This window comes from Setaria italica, chromosome IX, assembly GCF_000263155.2.
Source record: "Setaria italica strain Yugu1 chromosome IX, Setaria_italica_v2.0, whole genome shotgun sequence".
NCBI lineage: Eukaryota > Viridiplantae > Streptophyta > Magnoliopsida > Poales > Poaceae > Setaria > Setaria italica.
In genome coordinates, this window is record NC_028458.1 from 22,775,600 (window position 1) to 22,796,917 (window position 21,318).

At 44.0% G+C, this 21,318-nt stretch overlaps 2 protein-coding genes across 2 annotated transcripts; both read left to right on the forward strand.

Annotated features, from left to right (window-relative positions):
- Window positions 1–3,554: 3,554 nt before the first annotated feature.
- LOC101768119 (tuliposide A-converting enzyme 2, chloroplastic) lies at window positions 3,555–4,911 on the forward strand. The gene has a single exon (XM_004983167.2). It carries the CDS (start codon window positions 3,787–3,789, stop codon window positions 4,744–4,746), a length of 960 nt encoding a protein of 319 aa, XP_004983224.1. The 5' UTR covers window positions 3,555–3,786; the 3' UTR covers window positions 4,747–4,911.
- A 4,070-nt stretch (window positions 4,912–8,981) lies between these two features.
- Window positions 8,982–14,269, forward strand: LOC105913539 (probable glucan 1,3-beta-glucosidase A). Its single transcript, XM_012842811.3, is given in 9 exon segments — window positions 8,982–9,173; window positions 9,346–9,465; window positions 9,577–9,765; window positions 10,397–10,558; window positions 12,739–12,908; window positions 13,044–13,199; window positions 13,288–13,360; window positions 13,362–13,647; window positions 13,809–14,269. Coding segments are annotated over 9 exon segments (1,509 nt in total). The 5' UTR covers window positions 8,982–9,005; the 3' UTR covers window positions 13,994–14,269.
- The last annotated feature ends 7,049 nt before the right edge of the window (window positions 14,270–21,318 follow it).

A 21,318-nucleotide genomic window follows, 5' to 3' on the forward strand; every position in this document is an offset into this window, starting at 1 on the left:
TATTTTGTTATAAGGCTCGTGTGTACACTCTGCTAAGATGGCCATCAAAGGGCTGCAACGTCAACTCAAGTTACCAGCCTGTTTCATGGACAACCACATAAAACATTAATCCCTAGTAAACAATATCTTAAAACTTCTTCAGCAACAACAATACACTGTCATTATTACCTGAGACCAATGGGTTTCCCCACCCGCTATGTGATTTGTGTGTTGAATGAAGTCTAGCATCCTGCGTGCAAATTTACTCATGCATGTCATATGTCCTGTGAAGCTACTCCCCTTGATCATCTTATTTACGCTTTCACTTCTTTGTGTAGAGGTCATCCTGCCATAGTACAAGGGCTCTATGTAGAGGTCATCCTGCCACAGTACAAGGGCTTCAAATAAGCAGCAACCCACAATTTCCTCCTCTCCCAAAGTCCCTGAATAGTATCATCCTCCCATATTCCATACTCATCCACCAACTTATTCCATGCAGGCTCAAACTCTGTAGGCGTAAGTGGGTGATTGATTATGGTGTGGAGCTTTATCTTCAGACCATCATGAATGTTGCACAATTTTTCAGCTTTGCTTTATACTTCCTAAGCATGTGCCAACGGCACAACCTGTGCTGTGTTTGTTTGAACACCTTCTTGATCGTTGCCGCCATTGAATTATCCTGGTTTGCAACACAGTAAAGGTGACAAAGTTACCAAATATTTCAAGTTACATATCACTCAAGACATTCGTGTATAAACATTCCTCACCTATAAGTATACACCTTGGGTCCCGACTTCCGGACATACAGTTTTTGAATGCCCCAAACAACCACTCAAATGTGTTAGCTTGCTCATCCTGCAATAGTGCTTGCCCAAACACGACGTTCTGCAGTTGATGGTTTGACCCAACAAACATGGCTAAAGGCATGCTATACATGTTTGTCTTGTATGTGGTATCGAATGTAACCACATCTCCAAAATCTCTATATTCTGCACGCTGGCTTGCAAGACTCAGAACACATTCTTGATAATGTTTTCACTATCTACCTGCAGCTCGTAGTAGAAATACTCATTCTGGGCCTTCATCTCCCTGAAGAACTCAAGCAACTTTGGTATATCATTTTCCCTCTCCTCCCTGGTAGTTGTAGCTTTCCTGCAACCATGAACACATACATCAACTTAAATGATTTCCATGTATTCAACAATAACATCACCAATAGTACATTTGAAGACATTACCTATTTCTCAAATCCATTTCCGTGAACGTGAAGTTCTGCCGACCACCATATAATTCTGCCAGCACATTTACTGTAGTGTTGTGGGAAGCATCACACCTATGCATTTGATCAACAATACCCATGACTATAGGGTCCTTGTCCTTCTGTATCCTCAAGAACTGTGTTATGGTCAGCGAGGGATGCAATGGATGATTGTGCTCCAACCTTATCCTCTCAAAGAACCAATAGTCCTTCTTCTGGTTCCATTTAATCTTCACAAAAGCCTTGCATTCACACCTCATTGACATTTTCTCATGTACCCTCTCCTCACCAGGCTTGTAGTAATCCCAGTGTCCTTGTTTGTTCCACGACAACTCCAGTACCGTCTTCCTACTTGTCTTGGTTATGCGCACATCAAACACTGCTTTGCCTGCATAGAATTTGTAAAATTCTTTGGCTTCATCTCTACTGTCAAAATGTAGCTCCTCATTTGGCACAATTATGTCTGGCAACAAGGGATCCTGGAAAAAAAAATACACATATCAGAAGGCAGTACCACAACTACTAAACCTGAACATATCGCTACAGAATGTTTGGAGCACGATATTCGATCTTAATATTCAAATTACACTAGGATGAGATAGGGGACAACATCTACTGCAGTAGCGCTACATGTCATGTTACTGAACCAATCATATATAGTACAAAAAAGACTACATGAAAAGACTACAAGCCAGCATGTTCAGAAAAATAGGACAACCTGAATTTGTCACCTTATCTGAATGTCCTACATAGGGCACACACAGACACACTAGTATACTTCACAAAGTAAGTGTACAGGTAGTTAACTGGTACACGGTAAAGGACTGCATACATACATACCCTTTACATGCTTACAGGAAAGGCTTATTTCCCAGTGACACTTACAGAAAACATAATCAGGAATCCTTATTCAGGAATGAATAATCAGGTAATGCATAATCCAGTTACTATCTAAGATTTCTGAAATTCTGATAACATAATCAGGGATGAACTAGGTAATGAATAATCATAACGAAATTCATGCTGTATGCTTTGAATTCTGAATTTCTGAAAACTAGGTATATATATACCAGGAATGAACTAGGTAATGAATAATCATAATGCAATTCATGCTGGATGTTTTTTATTTCTGAATTTCTGAATAATGGCACCAAGTACTGTTTTCTGAATTTTACTATCAAGGTTCATTCAAATGTGTTCTGAACTTTCAAACCTTTGGGGGTTACCTAAAACATGAATTTGGAAATTGATTCGTTGTAAGATTAGCTATGCGACACCATTTAGCTTTTGGATGGACCAGCAAGAAGAAAAGACTACAAGTCAGCACACTCACATGCAAGTAGGTCCTCTCCGGACCGGGCATTGCCATCGTCCCCGGTGACACATGTTGGAGAGGAGTCCATTTACCTCCGGTTCCGGTGATTGCGCTATCAGCAGTACGTTGCTCCATCCATGGAATCGGATTGTGCAGGAGAGAGACCCAACCTGCTGGCGCAACTTCAACCTGCAGGAACACCTCCAGATTCTTGCTGGCACAGGAGATGGACTCACCATTAACGACAGCAATTAATTGTGGCTTCATGTCCCTGCTGCCGTAACTAGTGCCACGGTCACAAATTCCTCCGAGCACCTCGCGCTGATTGAGTAAAGCCAATCAATGTCGTAATGAAGTTCCCCTGTCGGCTCTTTTTCGTCCAACGATATCGCGCAACAGCAGCGGCTCGGGGAAGTTGGCTCCATTGCACGGGGGCCTCCCACACGAACGCAGCAGCCGCCATTGTAACCGAGGTACCGCCGGCGGTTCAGGTTGCGTAGGAGCACCGGCGGCGTGGGCGCTGCCGGCGACGGCCTGCGCGGGACCCCCCAGTGGGGCACGGGATGTGGTGGGGCTGTATGGCCCATTGGGCAGCGGAGGTTGGCCAAGGACGCCGGATCTGAGCAGGAGGTGGCGGCGTTAGGGTGCTCTGCGTGGGTGGGTTGAAGACGGATAGGAGGAATCCGAGTGGGAGAAATCTCGGTCGTTGGCGGCTCGCTCGCTCCCTCTAGACTGCATCCGCACGTATGGCTCCCTCGATCGTTTACTGGCTCGCGCGAACAGCTCGTTTACTCCCTTCCTGCCTGGTCTCGCACGAACGGCTCTCGCTCGTCCCAGGCGTGGACGGGATGGCCAATCGCAACATGCCACGTGCGCTACAGAATAACCTATTCTATAGCTGGCTACGGAGTATATTGACACCATATATATATATACACACATATTGATACGTTCTTGCTAAACACAGTAGTTTAGTCAAGAACACGCCAAGCGAGACCTTATTTTCAGCGGAAGAGAACATCACCACCGGTCCCAGCAGCCTCCACCAGCTTCGTTCCTTTGAATACCTGCAATCCACTCAGAAAATGGGGGGAAAGAATCTATCAAGAAATCAAAGCAAGCGCCAACATAAATTGACTTGGTGGTGTGCCGCACGGTACAGAACGTAACAACCTGGAAGCTTACACCATCATCTCCACGCTCAAGCAATCTAGCTACTCCACTGCCACCCGCTATGGATCCGAGCTCCGAGGTCATACTCGATTACCCGATTTTCCGTATCTACAAGGATCACCACGTCGACCGCCTAGTCGGCACAGAAACCGTGCCTGCCGGCGCCGACGCCGCCACCGGCGTCGTCTCGAAAGATGTTGTCATCGACGACGACTCCGGCATCTACGTCCGGCTCTACCTCCCGGACATGGCTGGAACCCAGGCCAACGAGGACGGCCCGAAGCTCCGCGTGCTCGTCTTCCTCCACGGCGGCGGCTTCATCACCGAGTCGGCGGCCTCGCCGATGTACCACAACTACGTCAACTCCCTGGCCGCGGCGGCGCGCGTGCTCGTCGTCTCCGTGAACTACCGCCTCGCGCCCGAGCACCGGTTCCCGACCGGCTACGAGGACTCCCTCCGCGCGCTCAAGTGGGCGCTCTCCGGCGGCGACCCCTGGCTGTCCCGGCACGGTGACCTCGGGCGCGTTTTCCTGGCCGGGGACAGCGCCGGCGGGAACATCATCCACAACGTCGCGATGATGGCTGCGGCGGCGGGAGACGGCGGCGGCGTGGCGGCGCGGATCGAGGGCGCGGTCCTGCTCCACGCCGCGTTCGCCGGCAAGGAGCCCGTTGCCGGGGAGTCCGTCGAGACGGCGGAGATGATGGACACCCTGTGGGGCGTCATCTGCCGGGAGGCGGCCGAGGACGGGTTGGACGACCCGAGGATAAACCCGCTGGCCGCGGCGGCGCCGAGCCTGCGGGGCCTGCCGTTCGAGAGACTGCTCGTAGTCGAGGCGGACGGGGACTTCTTCAGGGGCAGGGGGAGGGCGTACTACGAAGCCGTCGTGGCGAGCGGGTGGGGCGGGGAGGTGGAGTGGTTCGAGACAATGGGCAAGGAGCACGTGTTCTTCCTCCTCGATCCCGGCTGCCCCGAGGCCGTGGCGCTCATGGCCCGGCTCGTCGCATTCTTCGCTGGGAATTGAATGCATGAATCCGTCAATATGGAGATGTAACTGATTGCAAACGTGTACTGAACTGTTGGTCTTGTAATTACGTTATGTAGTTATATGAACAAACTTTCTGCTATCCGTGCTCTTTCGAGTGAAAAGTAGGAACCAAAATGAATAAGCTAGACTTTATCTTGTCTCTTTATTTGGATGTCGTTAAGTCAACAAAGTAAAGCTAGATAGCTTGGTCGGAGCAAATAATCCCTAATAACAATGCCGAATTGACTGACTGATTCACCTACTTTAGCATGATGTAAAACGACCGAGTCATATTATGAAACATGCTCATCAACTTTGACCTGCTTGGCTCCGCAGCATTATCATCCCCACCAGGCGCACCACCGCCATCCGCCCATCCCATCCCTGTTTGTCAAGGACTGGCAGTCTCACTGAGGCTTGGAGCGTCCGTACACCTCAGCACCATGATGGTGGGTTCCTGGAGCGACAAGGACAGCGTGCCACAGAAGTGGTAGCGCGCGGGAGCGTGTCAGAAACCCAATGCAAGAGTGAAAAACAAATTTTCTGCCATGTCCATCTAGAAGTTCATGTGAGTAGGGAATCATGAATAGCTAATTACTATTAGATGCGTAGCGTAGTGCAGCATATAAAAATTGGTAATGCTATAAAAATTGGTAATGCTACAGAAGAGATGTTCGGAATTTTAAAAAATCGGATGCTCCAACATATATTACAATAGTAAAGTATTGATGTTGCAACTATTATCTCTGCATGTTTCACAGTGAATATTGCCTGAAACATAGTGTTTATGTTGCGGTGGGAATTTTCTATCCCAGAGTCAAACGATGTAGTTATTTTTACACATTATTTCAAATAGTGGTCGCTGATGTTTCACTAGGTAATTTTTAATGTTTCGTCAAAGCATCTAGTAGAAAATTTATCATCGAATGTCCGAGCGCTAGCAGTGCCGTAAAAAAATTAAAGTCGAGCATATACTTTGCTAGTAATAAGAGTGTCCCAGCAATATTATAATCGCAGAGACGCCATCCTGTACGCCATCTACGCATCGAGAGATGGAAGACGATAAAGAGAAAAACAAATGTGCATTCCTGCTTTTGGCCTATTCGTTTTTCTTTTATTTTAGGGTCTCGCTTACTTCAGGTCATATAATGTAATTGGCCCATATGCGAAGGACCCAACAGGCTAAAAATAAGGATTGCTATTTGCAGTGTGAATCATTAATTTAATTCGTATTTTCTGTCTATAATAAGGTGCCACTTTTGGGCCTTTTTCTTCATAAGCCTATTGAACTACATGCCGTATCATATTATATTACTTACGCAAAAAATATCAGCATCATGATAGGATGGCCCATCTTGAAGTACCCCGTGGACATATCCCCAACACTCGTCCCTATGAATTCATATGCAATCCTATCTCCATGTGTAAGGTCTGGTTTGGTTTCTCCTACTTATTTTTAGCACCCGTCACATCGAATGTTTAGATACTATTAGACGTGACACGTGCTAAAAATAAGCAAAGGGAACCAAACACCCCCTAACTACCAAATACTAGACCATTAGACCATGAGGTCCACAAAGTCAATATATAGGCACAACGTTATTGACGGATATATCACGTACCACTAAAAGCCTACATGTTTAATCTTGGAAAATCAAATGGGGTGTAACAAACTGGTAATACAATTTGGTTGCATAGAAGTGCCAGAAACTATGTAGGATTGGGGATTTTCGGCAATGGATCGCCTATATATGATGGCATTAGTATCCAACCTTTTTTTTTCTATAGTACTTTATGTCCATTATCCAAGGAAGGTTAATCTTGTAGCTCATACTTTTGCTAGTGAGGCTGGTATTAATTCATCCGAGTACATGCGGTTGAAGAACCTGAGTTTTATTGTAACTGTTTGAATCAAGAAAGCTCACCATGAGGCCTTCACTTAAAAAAAAGAATAGCATGTTTAATTTCTAGAATAAATATAGGCAAAATGGAAGCACCCGTGCTAAAAACTCAAGTGGCGGGTAGGTTTCACCACAAGAAACTGAAGAGCAAATACTTACAGAATAGGAACAAGCAACAACTATTTTATTTAAAATTGTACCATACTTGATTAACTCCACCAATAGAGACCTCTAGGCCTTATATTATATTGAGGTAAATGACATAATTAGTTTCATCTAAAAGTCTCAAATGATAGGAAAGACATCTATAAACTTCTTTTGGAATTTTGAAGATACCTTAAATAGAAAAGAGTGGTCACACTACAAGAAAACTGAGCATTCGTCCATAGCGTTAGTACCGGACCATCCGGTACTAACGTGCGGAATTAGTACCGGGTTCAAATTTTCGATCCTCGAAGACCTTTTAGTACTAGGTCATAACACCACCCAGTACTAAATGTCACCTTTTAGTACCGGTTGGTGTTATGACCCGGTACTAATGCTCCTGGACCATTTAGTACTAGGCAATAACACCAGTATCCCGTGAAGTACCATCTAGTACTAGACCATCTAGATGGTACTCCATGTGATACTTCAAAAGGGAAGCATATCTAACTCCACCACATGTGATGTGTAGGTGAGATGGTAAGGAAGGTTCGTGTAGGCAATTCACATGACGCATGACTTGTGACTTGTGCGGGGCCTCCCGGCTGCTCGTTAACTTTTTTTTTATTTTTTGGCGCAAAGCTGTTTAGTACTAGTTGGTGTCACCGACCAGTACTAGACGGCACATTTAGTACCGGGTATTTTTGTTGATACTAAATGTCATGGAATTTAGTACCAAACTAGCGATGCCGGAGGAAAATTAGAAAAGATAGCAATAATTAGTTGCCTATTCATATGGAAGCTATGTATATAATTATCAGGAGCTCAACAAAGAATAACCTGATCTCATTAACCATCATATCTCTTGTTATCACTTCTAACATGTCTTGAAGCAACAGTACCGCATTATCAAACTTTGAGGCATCTCTTTCTTTCTGCAGGTGACCAGCATAATGTTAGCATTACCTTCAATACATGAATTGATCATCTGTCTTAACAAGTTGAAATATTGAAATTGTCAAATAGGAGAATAGTTGAGTAAATGAGTAAAGTAGTAACATTGCATTACCAAGGTAGATACAAGCTCCACAAATTTCTTGCAAAGGGTCAGGCATCCGGTAAAGGGGGTGGCATGCCTTTCGAAAGTTGTAATAATTTCCCTGCAATAATTTATACGTGATGTACGATCCGAACACTAAGTTATATACTGTACACGATTTGTTTGTCAAAGCTTGAGGTGGTGTAGGGGGTGGCACGTTGCACTTGAGCTAATAGCTTCGCGGCATGGTTATGGTCCTGCAGCCGTGCAACGCCCCCGTTCCCCATAATGGGCGCAGTTTTCCTACACTCATCGCCCTGGCTCGCTGGAATCCACTCGTTCGATATACTGCGTGTTCCTTTATGATTGCCAAAATCTTCTCTCCGAGTTATGCTAGCGCAGCAAATGTCAAAAGATCGACTTGTAGCTCCATCGAGGTCCTGGAATTAAACATGGGGCAAGTACGTCACGATTGCCGAAACGACGATCTCTCCAAGTCACAGGAGTGTGTAGGGCTAGAATTAGGCAGGATTTCCAATCGATAATTTTGTGTCTCCTATCGATAGGTTTAGAGAAAGTTTGTTACACCACTGAAGTAAACCTCCTTCATGAATCATGAGTATACGAGCAATTCTCACAATGTCACTAGTGCTTTTACGAAAAATTTCATTCTTGTATTATGAACCCCTATCGCCCATTAATACAGTCCCCTGCTCCGTGCTTGTTAAAATTTAAAATGTACTACTACCTTGGTCCGGTCATGTAAAGATGATGTTTCAGACAGATAAAAGAACTGCATGCAGGCTAAAAATTTTGTCCTCAATTAATGCCTTGAAACATCTGTCGTCCTTCGTTCGCAATTGCTAAAATAATGCTAGTCATATGTCCTACCGTTTCTGCAAGAAATGTCACCGATCTCTGTTTCCTGCAATTATATTGCAACTCCGAACACCGCCCTGACTTATATCGTGTCCACGTACGTCCGTCCTGCAAGGTAGCGTGCGTAGAGAACCCGGCGCGAGTACGTGTACGTGCCCAACGGAGTCCCACGACGACGTCGATCACTTGCGCGGCGACGCCAGGATCGGAGCTAGTACTATAAATAATATGGCTTATCGCCAAGCTCCGTAGCTAAGTCGGCTGATCGATCGGCTATCTGCTAGTCATTCAGCATGGGCAGCGTCGCGCTTCTCCTCCTCGTCTGCTCGTCCTGGCTCGTGAGCATGGCCGCGGCGGCGCCAGGACCGCCAATCCGGGCGGTGAACCTCGGCGGTTGGCTCGTGACGGAGGGCTGGATAATGCCGTCCCTTTTCGACAACATTCCCAACAAGGACCTCCTGGTACGGAAGTTGTACTAGTAACCATGAATTAGCAAAGCCCAAGTGTGAGGTTTGCTGTAGCTACCATCTGCTCCATCTGCGTCGCTAGCTGTTGATCACTAACGCAATTTGATTTTTTTTAGGACACTAACGCAATTTGTTTCTCGGGACGTGCGCGTGCGTATATGTGCAGGATGGCACCCAGCTCCAGATCAAGTCGACCACCCAGAACAGGTACCTCGTCGTCGATCAGGGCGGCGCCTCCGCCATCCTGGCCGACCGGATTCAGGCGTCCAGCTGGGAGACCTTCAGGGTTGCTTAATTGACCCCAATTATCGAATTGTGCTGTGCTGTGCATGCGCATGTTGCGCTTTGTCCTAACCAAACATGCACGCATGCATTTCTATTTCGGTCGTCCATGCAGCTGTGGAGGATCAACGAGACGACGTTCAACTTCAGGGTGTACGGCGGTCAATTCTGGGGCGTCGACAGCAACGGCGCCCTCGTGGCGACGGCCACCACACCGGGGCCATCGGAGACGTTCCAGATCGTGCGCCGAGACAGCGACAAGACCCGGGTGCGCATCAGGGCACCAACTGGGCTCTTCTTGCAGGTAATTGAATAATTCATACGTACAGCACCATATACGTACCGGCGCATAGAGGGCAGAAAGTAAGCGGTGAAGGACTTCGTTCAGACAAATTTTGTATATAGTCTATTATTACTTCTCATTCATTCTTAGTGAATATATTCAAATCGAGGATCTCTAGTCTTGCATACGTACTTGCATATCACAAGCTAGTCTAGAGAAAAGGAATTAAATATATATTAGGCCCCGTTTGGGTCCCTTCATTTTGAAGGAATTGGAATCTATTTAATGGAGTAGGCTAATTTATGTTGGAATGTGGTATTCCACAACTTTCCAAAGTTTAGATATAAGCCTATCTAAAATTCATGGGGTGGGAGATGGAAATTGATTCTATAGATTATGGTTATTAGAATGGAATTCAATTCTTATAGCACGCTCTTGGACTCGCTTCTCTATAGTAGAAGTGCAGCATATAAGTATCTCTCCCATATCACCAACTATAATATACAACTATATTTCACATACAATTATATTAGCTTAATTAATTTGTGTCTAAATTATGATTATTAGGATGGAATTCAATTCCAATGATCCAAACGGGGCCTTATTGATATTATCGCTGTTATTCTTCACAATTTCCTTATATTGCTGCTAGGCGAAGACCATGGCATCAGTAACAGCGGACCGTGCTGGCGAGTACACAGACTGGAGTGACAATGATCCATCAGTTTTTTTAGTAAATAATGTCGGCAACTTATACGGGGAGTACCAGATATGCAATGGCTGTGGCATAGCAAGAGCAACGCAGGTGCTCAGGGTAAGATATATATCCACACACGATATTCGTGGCCCCTCCACACTAATCAGATAAATAAATATTCTTATAATTCAATAATTGTAGCTAAATGACTAATATCCGGTCAAACACACACCGGTGGAAAAGTGAGCATTAGTCCCGGTTGGAGAAATGCATAGGTCTTGAAGATCCAACCGGGACTAATCTTTTGAGACTAAAGGTCCCCTCATTAGTCCCAAAATATCCGGGACTAAACGAATTGGGACTAAAAAAGTTCCAAAAAAATAAAAAAAGTGGGCCACCACCGTCCTACTTGCTCACGCTGCTAGCCCCGCCTCGACAACCGTACCACCGAGCTCCAACTCCACCATAGAATTATCAAAACGATTAACACTTCACAAATTGAAGCAAGAGACATGCTCATCGTACATGAACATCACACAAGTGACAACACACAACCAATCAATTCGCACAAGATTCTGATTCACTACACATGAGTTCGACTTGATTCACAACACAACACAATCACAAATGAATCATTCAAAAACAAATCATGCACTACCACTCACAAAGGAAACATTCATCGGCTTCTCGTATCCACAAGCTCCCTGCTCGCCATCTCGCCTGCATGCGCGCTAGGGAGGGTTCGTGCGCCTGCATGGCCGGCGGGCCACGCGCCAGTTGCAGCCAGCACCCTAGGGCTCGGCCGGGGAGGACCCACGCGCCAGCGGCCAGGGGTTGGCCGGGGAGACCCGCGCACCCGCGTGGCTGGCAGCCGACGGCCAAGGGCTCGGCCGATGAGGCTCACCGCCGGTGGCCAGCGGCAAGGTTGGGGAGCCCCGCGTGCCAGTGGCAGCTTGTGGATGGAGGAGAGAGTAGGAGAGGGAGGAGAGGGAGGAGAGGCTGGTCGTGGAGGGAGAGAGAGGCTAGTGGTGGGGAAAGGATAAGGTGGTGGGGAAAGAGATGAGGCCGGTGGGGTGATAAAGGTCCCCAGGCCAGTGCGTAGAGAGAGTCCATTGGGGTAATAAAAAAAAAGAGGGGTATAGTCCCAGTTGTTGGTTTTAACCGGGACTAAAGATCGCCATTTAGTCCTGGTTGGAATCAATAACGAGGACTAAATGTTTAGTCCCGGTTGGAAACACCAACTGAAACTAAATGCCCCACCAGATTTTCTCATTGTCCCTAACCATTACAACCGGAACTAAAGGGGGCCCTTTAGTCCCGGTTGATATTACTAACTGGGACTAAGAGCCTCCTGTCGGAGTTGGTTTTTGGACCCGGGACGAAAGCTCTTTTAGTCCCAGCTCCAAAAATGGTCGAGACTTTTGTAGCTGGATGAAAGGTCGTTTCTGTACCAGTGACAACATAGGTTTTGATATATATGCAGTCCAACATTTCAAAACATTGACTATCACTACGTTTGTTAGTGGGAGCATGCAAATTAAGGATAAAGTTATCTTAAAAATACGTTCAGAATGTAAAAAAGTGTTATTTGGCTTTAAAATGTTGTACAATAAAAGTAAGCATGTGTTTGTGAATTGGAGGCAATATTATCATTCGAGGTTGTAGAAGGATAAGGTGTGTACATATAAAATGTACGACCGTTAGAAATGTTAATTTGAAAGAAAAGACATTAATTCTTATTGCCTAGTTTCAGTCCCTGTATAACTTTCTGGTCAAGTGAAATATTTCTAGTGTATATGTAGAAACACATCTTGTAATCTTCTCCATACTAAATAATTAAAGCGTCAAATCAAATTGACTTGAAGGATGCAAATTACAATCCAAATCGATCTGAAGCAGAGTGAAATGCAATGAACTAACTTACAATGATGGAATAGAGGTTTAAGTGAGTCTGATTTGTTCCATTCCAACGTGTGAAAATTTCCAAATTGTCCAAACTGGACTCGGTTGGCATGCCTGAATGACGTCAAGGATGAAGGAATCCATGCGAAGAAACATTCACATACTTATATTGTTCTTTCATAATAATCGATAAATATGTGGACTGGACAGGCTTCATGGATTCGTTAATCAATTTTCCCACAGGCAGCCATTTCTCCTTTTCTTAATCGGTAGAAGACCTTATGCTCGAGAAAAGATAATAAGCAGTTAGGCTGCAAAGACTACAGTTGAACATGATTAACAGTTGTGAATCGTTTAGTTTCTTGTTCAGTTTTGGATGTTCTTTGTTTTTGCAGAGTCACTGGGACACATTCATAACTGAGGATGACTTCAAGTTCATCGCGTTAAGTGGGCTCAACGCAGTGAGAATCCCTGTTGGATGGTGGATTGCCAGTGATCCAAACCCTCCTCTTCCTTTCGTTGGAGGCTCTCTCCAAGCATTGGATAATGCATTCAGATGGGCACGGTAAGTTTGCCTTAAGATCTCCATTGAACAAGGGGCATTAGCGACCTATCAATCGGCTATCTCATTCGCATTTTCATGCCCACTAGCTAGGGAATTTGACGGAGACCACTGTCGTTTGCTCTTTTCTGTTTACAGGAACTACAACATTGGTGTTATTGTGGATTTGCACGCTGCACCGGGGTCACAAAATCCATATGATCACAGCGCGACCAGAGACGGCTCGCAGGAGTGGGGCACCACCGATGCAAACATCGCCCAAACCGTGCAAGTCATCGAGTTCCTTGTGTCGAGGTTGCGTAACATTTACTTATTAACTTTATCTAACCTCAAGAACTGACTGACAAAAACTAAACATACAAACTATTTCATCTACAAACAGGTACGCGAACAACACAGCCCTCCTGGCCGTCGAGCTGCTCAACGAGCCGTTGGCGCCGGGCACAACCTTGCCTAGCTAGCCTGACCAAATACTACCAGGATGGCTACAACGCCGTGCGCCGGTACACGCCGACAGCCTACGTGATCATGTCTAACAGGCTACAGATAGCAGACCAAAAAGAGCTCCTCCAGTTCGCCAGTGGCTTCCCGGGCGCCGTCCTAGACGTGCACTACTATAACCTGTTCGATAGCAAGTTCGAAAACCTCACGGTAGAGCAGAACATCGACTTCGTGCGGAACAACCGCTCCGCTGACCTCGCCACCATCACAAACCAGAATGGGCGCCCTCTCACTTTTGTGGGTAAGAAATCTAGCAGAGACCATTTCACCTCTTAAATCCTCTTTTCTCTTTAATTTCAACAAAGCCAACTTTTCATCTTTTTAAAAAAACAATTGTACACATAATTAATTAATTATAATCACTGCTATTTTTGTATGATATACTATGTAATTCATTTGCAGGAGAATGGTCGGCTGCGTGGGGAGTGCAAGGTGCAAACCCGACGGACTACCAGAGGTTTGCGCGAGTCCAGCAAGATGTTTACGGGAATGCTACCTTTGGATGGGCCTACTGGACGCTTCAGAATGTCAATGCAGTTTGGAACATGACGTTTATGATTCAGAATGGAATCATCACGCTGAAATAAATCTAGAGGTCACTGCAAACATATATACGTATTACAATAAGTATAGCCATACTAGAATAAACAAGCCGTTGTTGACGTCAGTATAGAATAATGAACCTTGGAGCTGCAGGTATATCATATATGTACGGGGGATAGCAACTCAAGCAGATCTGACCTCCTGATCACATCATCATTTATTGGGATTCAGAAATCATCTCACAAGCTGTACCACTGATAAGTAATAAAAGTGTAATGACGTCTAAACAAAATGTGACTAAATATGTACGTTATGTTGGATTTAGGCCCACATCTGGTCAAATCTAAAAATTCCAAAGCATGCACAACCTTTAGTCCCATATTGCTAATTCAAGGAGAGGTTGCTTTGCTTAAATACGGGAGTCTCCTCTCTATGCAAAATAGGTGCAAATGAGAGTGAAGGAGACTGCTGCTACACGCACGCGCAGCTATTATTTGTACAGTTACTATTTTTTTTATGCTGAGCCTAATGGCGATTTAATGTGATTGAAACTGTTGTTTTAAACAGCACTAAGGTGTGTTAGTTTCAACAATTTGATGGCAGCAGTTTCTGTCATTCAAATTGGTAGTTTCTACTGCTTGATGAGGCTGTTTGATGGGGAAACTAATGCACTACGAAGGTCTATAACACTAGGAGACGTCCTGGTTGAATGGACGCGGTTACACGCTCGCCTTCCCATTCGCTGTGCTGAATCTCTTGCTATTGCGCCTCGTCGACCTTCGAATTCGACAGCACTGGGCTTGAAGGAAAGCGGGATCTCCGAAACCACTATCGCGAGACTCCTGCACGGGGCGGCAATCAGGTTTTTGGGCAGCGTCTTCACGCGACTGCTTGGTGATTCTGCAACATCTGCTTCAACATGTTCAACTACATTCTACGCGGGATCATTGAGTAATTTTCTTGCGCAATCTTGTTCTAGACAGTATGTTGCTTGCTTACTTGTATTATTTGCTTGCATCATTTTTTATCAATGTATTTTTCCTCCAAATAAAATCTGGAATGTATTTTAGGCACATATTTCCAACAATCCAAAAATCTGATTGTGTCTATTTCTGTAATCTAGCAATGGCAAATGCATCTGATGCCATAAAACCTAAGAGGTTTGGAGGTGAGAACTTCCGCAGATGGCAAACAAGGGCCAAATTTTGTCTCATGTCATTGGGGCTGTGGTGGGTGATATACCCCGTGTTTCCCTTCATAGAGGAGTAGACCTTGCAGTTTGAGAATGTGAATAACACCGCATTGGGCTGCATCCTCACCATCTTGGCGGATCAACTCTACGATGTATATATGAATTACTCATCGGCCACCATGTTGTGGGAGGCTTTGGAGAAAAATATGCAGAAGCCGAAGCCGGTCGCTGGCTGTATGTGTGCGAAAAGTTCTTTGATTTCAGCATGGACAGTGCTAAATCAATTGTAACTCAAGCACATGATCTCCAGCTTCTAGTTGGTGAGATTGCACATTTGGGATGTGCTTTGCCTCCAAAGTTTGTTGCAGCAGCGATTGTTACTAAACTTCCTGCAGAGTGGCGTGATTTTCCTACATCTCTTAAGCACAAAAGAGAAGAGATTTCTATTGAAGATCTCATTGCAACTCTTGATGTGGAAGAGAATGCAAGGGTAGAAGATGTGCATGTGAAGAACGTGCAGAACAGTGCCAATTTTGTTCAAAAGAAGAAACAATTTAACAAGAAGAAGGGTCCCAAGGCGAATAAGAATACTAGCTTTAAAAAGAAGAAAATAGAGAAGAAGGATCTAAAGGACCTTTCCTATTTCGTGTACGACAATCCTGATCACTTTGCCAAGGATTGTCATGACCGCAAGGACAGGACCACTGAACTGAGCAAAAAGTTCACTCATGTGACCATTGGCGAGGCCTCGACTCCAGGAGGGTACAGTAAATCTCCTATTGTTCATTCTGCATTTCAGTCTATCAACTGGTGGGTTGATACTGGTGCAAATGTTCACGTGTGTTCTGATGCTTCTTTGTTTTCTTCATATCAGGCAGCAGGGGCTTCTAGCGTCCTAATGGAAAACGGAATGTGTGCTTCTGTTCTTGGTGTTGGTACGGTAGATCTGAAACTTACTTAAGGAAAAACCATCCAATTGAAGAATGTCCAGCACATGCCTATGATAAACGAGAACCTATTGAGTGGGTCTCTCCTATGTAGGAGTGGTTATAAGCTAGTGTTTGAGTCGAATGAAGTTGTAGTGTCTAAATTTGGGGCTTTTATAGGAAAAGGCTATGACGGCGGAGGCTGTTTTGCCTAAGTACTATGGATTCTTGTTATAGTTTGAATGTTACTACTGCTTTGAATAAAAATTCTGTTGTTATATGGCATTTGAGGTTCTATCATGTTGGTTTTGATACAATTTCTAGAATGTCTAGATCTGAGTTAATCCCTAAATGTGATATAGTCAAAAATTCTAAGTGCCAAACTTATGTGCAAGCAAAACAACCTCGAAAACCTTTTAAGGCATTAGAGTTTGAGAAGAATCTGGCACCACTAGATTTGATCCATTCTGATTTATGTGAGATGAATGGTGTTTTGACTAAAGGAGGAAAAAAGTATATTCTTACTTTTATTGATGATGCAATGCGTTACTGTTATGTTTACTTGCTCAAGTCTATGGATGAAGCGTTGAACTATTTTAGAATATATAAGGCAGAGGTTGAGAACCAGTTAGAAAAGAAGATTAAGAGACTTAGAGATGATCGGGGAGGATAGTATATCTCTAATGACTTTTCTAAAATCTGTTCTGAGCATGGGATTATCCATGAATTTACTCCACCCTATTCACCACAATCAAATGGTGTCGCTGAGAGGAAAAACCGGTCACTTACAGATTTGGTAAATGCCTTATTAGAGAGTGTCGGTATGCCTAAGATGTGGTGGGGGGAAGCAATCTTGACTGTAAATTTCGTGCTCAATAGAGTTATCACCAAGAGAAGGGACATAACTCCATATGAGGCATGGAGGGGTAGAAAACCCAATGTCAAATTTCTGCGAACGTGGGGATGCTTGGCGGAAGTCAACATTCTAGAGTCGAAGAAAAGAAAACTTGGGCCAAAAACAATTGATTGCATATTTATAGGATACGCTCAGAATAGTCCTGTTTATAGATTCTTGGTAGTTAAATTTGATACTCCAGAGATTATAGTAAATACAATAATGGAGTCTAAGGATGTTACTTTCTTTGAGGATATCTTTCCTATGAGACCGAGTAGCAGTTCTTTAGAAAATGTGGATGCAGTCATTCCTAACTCTGAACAAGTTTAGAACATACCTCTACGAGAGGATAATGAGATACCTCTGTGAGAGGATAATGAGGAAGATAACAATTTAATCATCACTCCGTGCAGGAGTAAGAGACAAAGGGTTGAGAAATCTTTTGGAGATGACTTTATTGTATACCTTGTGGATAACGTGCCTATGACTCTGGTTGATGCTTATGCGTCTTCAGATGCTGAGTATTGGAAAGAGACAGTCCGTAGCGAGATGGAATCCATCATGGCAAATGAGACTTGGGAAATCGCTGAATGTCCTGTTGGGTGCAAATCTATTGGATGTAAGTGGATTTTCAAGAAAAAGATGAGACCAGATGACACGATTGAAAAATATAAAGGGAGACTTGTGGCCAAAGGCTTTACCCAGAAAGAAGGTGAAGATTATTTTGACACCTATTCACCTGTGGTCAGGTTAACCACCATTAGGGTGCTCATTGCATTAGCTGCTTTCTATGGCCTACACATTTATCAAATGGATGTGAAGATAGCTTTTCTTAATAGAGAGTTGGAGGAAGAAATCTATATGGAGCAACCTGATCGTTTTGTGGCTAAGGGACATGAGGGTAAAGTATGCAGATTGTTAAAATTATTGTATGGCCTAAAATAAGCACCCAAACAATGGCATGAAAAATTTGATCAAACCTTAACGTCTGCTGGTTTTATTGTAAATGAAGCAGATAAGTGTGTATATTATTGCCATGGTGGGGGTCAAACAATGATCTTGTGCTTATATGTGGATGACATACTTATATTTGGGACTAACACTACCGTGATTGATGAGGTCAAATCATTCTTATCTTCATGCTTCGACATGAAGGATCTGGGAGAAGCAAGTGTTATCTTGAATATTAAGTTGACCAAAAATGAGAATGGGATTATTCTAAATCAATCTCATTATGTGGAAAAATTACTGTGTCGCTTTGGCTTTGAAAATGCAAAAGTATCCCCTACGCCCTACGATGCTAGTGTAAAGCTAAGGAAAAATAAAGATGAAGGGTTGGACCAATTGAGATATTCACAAATAATTGGGTCCCTTTTGTATCTTGCTGGTGCAACACGTCCCGACATATCTTTTGTTGTGAGCAAATTAAGTCGTTTTACTTCCAATCCAGGGAAGGATCATTGGGAGGCACTAGAGAGAGTGCTATGTTACTTGAGAGGTACAATCGAATATAGAATTCACTATACTGGTTATCCATTTGTATTGGAAGGACATAGTGATTCCAACTGAATTTTTGATGCGGATGAAATTAAAGCCACGAGTGGCTATATGTTTACACTAGCAGGTGCTGTAGTTTCATGGAGGTCATATAAATAGACCATTTTGACACGGTCAACCATGGAAGTTGAGCTTGTAGCACTTGATATGGCTACGGTTGAGGCCGAGTGGCTAAGAGAGCTATTCATGGACTTGCCACTGGTGGAGAAACCAGTTCCGGCAATCCTTATGTACTGTGATAACCAAATGGTATTAATCAAAGTTATGAGTACTAAGGATAATATGAAGTCCTCGAGACATGTGAAGCGGAGGCTTAAATCTGTTAGAAAGCTGAAAAACTCTTGAGTAATTGCTGTGAATTATATTCGCAGTGAGAAAAATCTAGTAGATCCCTTTACTAAAGGGCTTGCACGGACAACGATTTTTGTTGCAAACATGGACATGGGGTTGAGACCCATTTAGTTGCAAAGTAATGGTAACTTATTTTCTTTGATAGGAGATTCTTGATTTGGAAAATGAGGAAAACAAGTTACTGTTGTAACGGGGAGTACAGATCACTTAAAATTACCCATGTTCCATATAATGTACTCTCTTCTGTATGGAAGGCTAGCTATTATGCCTTAATGTATTCTAGTGTCCACTAAGGGAAAAGGTATCATCCCACAGAACACCTAAAATGAATACACCTATGTGAGCTAAACTGATAGGTCGCAGTTCGTGAGAGTGAGGTACTCTCTGGAAAGCTCATGAGAAGATCGGGGAGCAAGACCATTAAAAGCTCTGTTTGGACTTGGCGTTTTGGCAGCCTAGTACCAGTTGCATCTTCAAAAGAAATCTGACAGCAAAAAGCTATGAATTCAAGGCTTAGTCCATTCACAAGCTGTTGGAAGATGGATCTTGTTGATCTAGGTGTAAGTTCAACCCATACGGGACTTATACCGAAAATCTGGTATATATAAAGAATGTTCAGTACAGCAGCTTTGGAATTGGTGGGGGATTGTTGGATTTAGGCCCATATGTGGTCTAATCTTAAAATTCCAAAGCATGCACAACCTTTAGTCCCACATTGCTAATTCAAGAAGAGGTTGCTTTACTTAAATATAACACAAAGGAAGTGGATGTTAGTGGCCCTTGTTTAGACTCCAGTATATACGTGGATGGACCTATGGAATGCTTCCTAGAGATAGGCACGGGCGGGTATGGATCTCGTAGGTCAATACCACCTTTTCACGAGGGTATGGGCTGATTGGACGTATGGGAAAACTGTATACCTTTGCGCAGAGTATAACCTATCCGAATAGCTGAGGCTCAAGGTTATGAGCCCACTAAGTTAAAGCCACCATGATTAGTCTTTGGGTGGTATTAGTGTTTTGGAAATGCTGGATGAAGGTCGAAGAACAGGATTCCAGAGTGAAAATTTGGGGACTGGTAGGAGAGGCAGCTTCTGTGGCAGAACCACCCAAATTAACCTAGCTAAAGTGTGCTAAAAATCGCCTAAGATGCGAACAAACACTTTAATCGGATCAAAATGGTAGTCTGTCGGGTTTCACCCAATACAACCACGTATTTCTGATCGAAACAAGCATACAACACTCATATGAAGATGAGCCCAGAGATTATAACAATCCAAATGTAATCATTACAGAAGTCCCAAATCATTTATTACAAACCGAATTCAAAACATAAAGTTGTTCAGTGTTCAAATGCAGCGGAAAAATAATGATAAATTTAATGTCGATACACGATACCATGGTGAAGCCATCCATGATATCACTCACCACAGTCTTCGCCCACCGAGGACGGGTACCACTCAACCGTCCATCCCGGAGGGAGCTGGTACGGCCAAGTAACACTAGCAACCACATCATCAACATCAACAACATTACCTGAAAACATAGCCACAAGCAAGGTTAAGTATACTAATACTCCCCAAGACTTACCCGTCAGGTGGTATCTAATCCCCCGACTCCTAGACATGCAAGGCTTTTTGGCTGAGGGGTTTGTTTTTGCCATAAGCTTCTAAAGTGGATCCTTCCTTTCAAGTTTTAGCAGCAAGTTCTAGTTGATTAACCATTCTTGGTAAGCACCTATTTTAATCAAGCATGGTAGAACAAGCAATTTAGCCAAGCATCAATATTAAGCATCATCCTTGTTCAACTTCTTACTCAGTGCAGAAAGGTGATCAAGCAGTCCCAAATTGTGAGAAGCAGACGGCTTGAATTGAATTTCTTAACCTTGCAAGGTGAACCTAAACACATGACATATGCGTACCACTACGGGTTCACATATATCAGCGGTTCCCATCAATTCGCAGCGCTCTTCCAGAGCCTACTTCCCTTGGATACAAGGCCCCACCGGTCCCCAGAATGTCGTCGTGCCGTGGCCGCACTTGTACCCACATGATACATCAGGGGAACCCGGTTCCAGCTAAAGAGAGCGGGGAAAAGGTCCACGCCGGTTCAATCAGGTACTAGGCTTATTGATAACCCATAATCTCAGCATGTTCTTAGTACGTTCAAATACTTGATCACGACTCTAACACATTTCAGCCTTCGTAGTTTTCCTACGGGGCATCAACAATAGTACCAAGCCCCGCCCGTCAACCTTATGATTCCAACATAAGTAAACAGGCAACTCCTATAGGTCATGAGTGATAGGAAATCACTCGACTTTTACCTTATTCCTGTTTAGCATAGCAACTAAATGACTTATCATGCTACTATTAAAACATGGGTACTAGGGAGCATGCAACTAAGGTTTCAAGGCAACTCCTATAAACTTAATGCACAAACATAAGTA